General features: G+C 39.4%; 1 protein-coding gene across 1 annotated transcript in view; it reads right to left on the reverse strand.

Annotated features, from left to right (window-relative positions):
- The window catches only part of LOC109834159 (CSC1-like protein HYP1), a 49,992-nt gene that overhangs the window by 39,265 nt on the left and 5,021 nt on the right, over positions 1–5,706 (reverse strand). The window contains 2 exon segments of the mRNA XM_020402094.1: positions 2,920–3,129; positions 3,638–3,701. Of these exon segments, the coding sequence (XP_020257683.1) occupies positions 2,920–3,129; positions 3,638–3,701 (274 nt within the window).

The following is a 5,706-nucleotide window of genomic DNA, read 5'->3' on the forward strand; positions in this document are numbered from 1 at the left end:
AGGTGGTGGTCGAGAAGCTGGCAAGAGGGAAGCTTGGCTAGGGGCGCGAGGTCATGGTTAAGATTGCGGTAGAGATGTCTCACAAGCATTTGGCCGAACGCCTTGTGTAGCTTATTAGAGGCCATTTAGCGGCCATCAAAGATGAGGACGGTTGCTGTAGACGCGAAAGGGTTGACAGTGGTGCTGAATGTAGCTGATGTGGTTGGTTTCGCGTGGCACTAAAGCATTGAGGAACAACAACATACAATGCTGATTATTGTGTTGATGTTAAGGAGAAGAGGCGCGGTGAGTCTTCTAAGAGGGCTGTGAGGCAGAGATCACGTGAGGTCGGAGATTGCCAGAGGACAACGAACTAGCAGCAATGGTGTTAGAGATGATTGCAACAGAGCTTGTAGCATGAGGGCACGTGCAGCGGTATGGGTAGAGAACGATAATGACATCGTTGAGGTAGAGGATGGTAGTTGCAACGTTTGAAGGCATCGGTGGCTGATGTTACTGCTGTTGGCAGACACGAAGGCGGTCAATGGCAATTGGCTAAGGCATTTGTATTGCCAGCAACAGCAGATGACAAATGCTTTAGCGGAAGCAAGGCATTGCGAGTGGTCAGGGCATTCTTGGTGAGGTGGGGGACGTGTGACTGGTGTTTAACAGCAAAACTTGGGTCAACAACAGACATCAGTGGCATTGTGCAAGGGTAGGGACCGTAGGGTCAATGTTACCGAGGCTCAAGACGCAATGCAGGGCGCAAAGTTTCTTTATGCGCACCATGCACAAGGTGCACTGCGATGCACGCGCCTCACTGAAGCAATGCACACACCTGAAACGGATCTTTTCCAACATATGATATACGCGTATGAAACATGATTGTTCATAATTTTCGAGTGAGCACTTCTAATTGCTAGTTAGCATAAACATGTTTGAAGTGATAATTCAGAGAGACTCAACCAGATGTTTGGAATCTTTCATCTATATATGAACAATTTTTTCCATAATATCATTGTTTCTTCAACTAACTTTTATAGTTGCATACTTAACTAAGTTACTAGTTACTTTTTTCTTTTTACAGGTTAAACATGAAGAGATGGAGAATGAACTAGCAAGAATAAATCAAATATCTCAATTCTCAAACTTTTGAGAAATAAAACATCAAAAAGAGTAAGCTAGATGCTTAGAACATCAAAAAGAGTCTATTAGATGAATTAAACATGTGTAAAAAGTCAAAAAAAGTAGATTATCACCAAAGAAACCAAAGATGAAAAAAGAAACCAAGAAAATAGTATATTTTCAAAAAAACAAAAGAAAATAAGAATACTTCACAGCTACCCGGAGATGTGGTTGTCAATGGCATCTCTGAGCATCGTCGGTGGCTTCACCGCTGGTCACCGGAGATGGGAGAGAGCGAGCGGCGAGCAGTCGAGATGAGAGAGAGAGGAGGCAAACGATTGAGATACGAGAGAGAGCGGCAGAAAAATAGAAACAAAACCCTAAAGAATCAATTGGGCTTAAGAAAATATCAGGTTTCATACCCAAAACCCAATTAAAAAGATTGTATCATTTCTGGGGCGCATGCTTTGGTGCGCCCCACCTCTGGCGCAACTGCACCAACCCACATCGCCTCGCGCATTGGGCGCGCCAGGGGTGATTGCCTCAATAGGACTAGGTAGGGTTTGTGAGGGTTGAGGGTTTATCGAGCGTGACAATGAGGATAGCTGGCACTAGCAGCGGCCAATGGAGGTCGTCATGGACTCGTGATGGTATTGTTTGGTTGTTGTGGCAGAGCTTGGCAGCAAGGATAGTGGAGGTGGGGAAGGAGCTGATCTACGAGGTGGGAGATGCTAACACATTTCATCAAACACCTCGCGAGCATGTCTCTAGCAGGTGGGATGAAGGTCCTAACTGCAGGATTAGGATCTTGATTGCATGTGAGCGAACGAATGGGGAAGAGTTAAGTGAAAGATATTGAAACGCTTGTAGGGTGGAGATTGATTGATGTGGTCAAGGAGACGATGGTTGAAGGTTTCAAGTAGGACAACTAGAGAAGGGGGTTGTATGTTCATTGGATGTTCAAAGGGGGGAAGCAGTGATGGCAGTTGTCAATAATTTAGGGAGTCTGCTCGAGAGGTTTGATGGAGGTGAGCTGATGAGGTGGTGATTGAAGGCGGTGTATTTGGCGCTTTGGGCTGCGAGGGCTAAGTTTGTGTTGTGTTCGCTATAGAGGAGTGTTAAGGGAGGGTTATGGTGGTAGAGCAATGCTAGGCTAAGGTTTGCGACGGTAGGTTGGCCTCATGGCGGTTGCAAGAGCTAGGTTTTCGTGATGGTGGTTAGGGCTTTTGCAGGGGCTGCAACTAGGGTTTCTGCGAGATAGAGATTGTGATGGGCAGTGTGTGAGTTGAAGAGAGTCGATGTCGAAGCCGGTGTGGAAGCAGCCAAGGGAAAGTGCAGAGATAAAGTCTACAACGGAATCCCCTCGGCAGCCTCAAGATCGAGGAAGAAGAAAGAAGTCTCTCTAGGATGAAGAATGAAGAAGATGGCTCAATATCATGATTAGAATAGAGCTTTTGAGGGAAAGGGACACTATCCTTTATTGCATTGAGGTGTTTCTATACAAGAGTGGAGTAGTTCTAGTATTTTAAGTAATGTGGGACTAAAAGAAAGGAAGAGAAGTGAGCCTGGCCATAATACTTAACAATTATATGCATTGCGTTAAAAGATAAACCAATAGAAAGATATAGACATAGGAAAATGTTTTTAAAAGGCTCAAATATGATAGATGATTGTTGAATTTGTTTATATGTCCCTAATTAATGAAGGCAGAACAATTTATGAAGAATGCATTTATTTAATTCAAAGTTAAACATTAAAGCAGAACAATTTATAAAGAATGCATTTATTTAGTTCCCATTTAAACATTATGCTCACAATGAGAGAGTGTAGCTTGCTCGTCCTGTGAACAACTATGTGTGACAAATATGTAAGTGGATGAAACTCCATGAAAAATCTCTCAACAATATCATTGAGGGAGGCCCCATCATGTAAAGGAATTCCTCGAACCAGAATTGTGAAGTGATGAGGTTGCGGTTTCGATGTATTGAAAAGCTCAAGCCTCTTAAAGTAAATGAATTTGTACTCCTGAAAGGATAAAATAGAAGGTGAGTTACATAACTATCAAAACAGAAATCATTCTTTCATAGGAAAACAAATCAACAAAAACATGAACAGTAAGCAACCCCGTGTCAAAAAAGTCGAATGTATCATCATAAATCCATCTAACATGTCGGAATTAGTGGATCTGTGTACAAATTCCCTATTTACATGGGATTTTTCTTAGTCAAGGGAAATTTGGAGGATTGACATTGCGTCAATAAGCTCAAACCCCTGGATCTATCCAATAAGTCTCATTACCTTCTGATTGGACTTATATAGATGTTAAGATACAACCCATAATTGCCTTGGTTAAGAATTTGGCAACAACTCACAAGGATCACCATCGTTTTGATGGATGCTCATCGATATAATAGTAGAGAAAGCCTCCAACATTTTCAATCTGGACACTTCAAATATCTCATGGAGTACACTTCTTGCATTATTCGAAAATTTAGGCAAAAAAGAAATATGGTAAGTAATTAATTTGGCTTACAATATATAGCAGATAGCATACAACCCCTGTAATAACATATGCAGCAGAGAAGTGAATCCATAACCTGTAAAACAGCTGTATGAGTTCATGTAATGGCTTGACTTTATTTGTAAGAAGCTAACTGGTTACATATTACCAATGCCTAGTGGAATCACAAAATCAACACTAAGTAATAGTATCTTTGAGCAGAAAAAAGTAACAGGGGAACAAATAAAATTATAAATAAAGTAAAACTCAATGGGATAAGTAAGCTCGTTAATTCTCAAATAAGAAACCATCAATGAACCCAGGAAAGAGAAATCAGAATGCTTATTTTGTTTCAATTAAAACAAATAGTGCCCAAGAAAGAGAAATCGGAATGCCTATTTTGTTTAAATTAAAACAAATAAATCAGGCTTCATGCTCATTCAGCTCAAACTTTACTTGACATATATAATTAAGAAAACCCCTTTTAGAGTGAACATCTTCGTAGATGGAAAAGGTACTACAAGTGTCACCAAGTAAAGATAATATGAAAGGTATTTGTTCAAGTAGTGGATATTCAACTAAGGAACAAGAATCTGAAATTTCATGAAAACGAATATTCCTTAATAGGAGTCATTCTACACCAATCTTGGATATCACACGCAAAGTGGACATCAATAACAGGAGTTAAAATATTTCATTGATGACTGTATTTGTTAAAACTAATTTTAAATTATAACCCTAAACCCTCACCATAACTTCGAAGTTTTGATGTAATGGAGGGGTCAGGTAAGATGGCATCAGAGCAACCCCAGTTAAAATCCCACATGCCACAAATTTAAAGCGAAGTTTCTAAAAATTGACACCGCTTAGTGAGTCCATGTTTCAGCCCATAAAAAGGACACTCAATCTACGGGGGCATTGTTAGAACTAATATAAAATTACAACCCTCAACTCTCACCAAAATTCTGAAGTTTTGATATAATGGTTGGGTCATTTAAGAGGTTCCTTTCATTTAAGAGGTTCCTTAACATCTAAAAGTTAGCGTTCACCTAATATGCCAGCACAGGCATACGTTTTGCTTTTGAAGATAACGAAACAAATAATGGGTATCAACAACATGAATCTTGTGACTTGATCCAGTTAAGCCACACCTTCTAGAGGAGGATGAATGGACTGGGCTTATAATGTAGCATCAAGAAAGAGAAAAGACTGAAGATGCTCCAAGCTCACTGAAGCCAAATGAAGTCAAGATACCCAGTTGGATCAAAGTTGATAAAGTATAAATCAAGTGATCAGAGACTCCTTGAACAAGTTTGAGCAATTAAAAAAATCATGTAACTCTAGGTCACTTCTGTAACTTAAATTGATTAAAGAACCTCTGTAGACTGGCACTTAGGAAACTATTTAGAACTAGATCATCAATTGTCAATCTATCTAGTTGTGCCTGATTTGTAGATTATTTCTTTTAGCCTATGACCTTGGGTATTTGAGCATTCTTTGTCCATGAACCATGTAAGACAAAAAAGGTGAATGGTGAAGAGTACGTGAAACATGTGACACCTACATGTTCGGAGCTATTTGCTTGACCTTGACATAGATCGGCGATATTAGTTGCCTGACATCCCACTTGTTCTGTCAGTCTTGACTATTTTATAGCAGAATAACTGATTTATTACAGTAGCATCCAGCATTGTCAAGCGAAATAACCTATTTAACAATCAACCATTGGACCACATGTGAACATTGGATGTTTGGACCCAGTTATTGTCTTTTGCACTGGTCAAACATGCATGTATAATGCTTATTTTCAAACTAGATTGCACATGAGCTTTAACCCTTCTTTGAAGAAAGAAAGATACGCAAATACTTGAGCTTTCTATACGACTTTCAAGAGAACTTAGTTCTACATCCACTTTGTTATTTATTCAAGTACATCTCAATCTTTCTACTGAAAACATTTAAGCTCTTACCTTCATTTCTTATATCTTTTTAGATCTCAATTTCAAAGTTAATAAACTGTATCATCACAGTAATATAGGGTTCTAATTATTATGTCATTTATGATAGTGTTTATTCTTGGTTCTATCTTGTAAGGGACCACA

Source organism: Asparagus officinalis, chromosome 3, assembly GCF_001876935.1.
Source record: "Asparagus officinalis chromosome 3, Aspof.V1, whole genome shotgun sequence".
In the NCBI taxonomy this organism is placed as follows: domain Eukaryota; kingdom Viridiplantae; phylum Streptophyta; class Magnoliopsida; order Asparagales; family Asparagaceae; genus Asparagus; species Asparagus officinalis.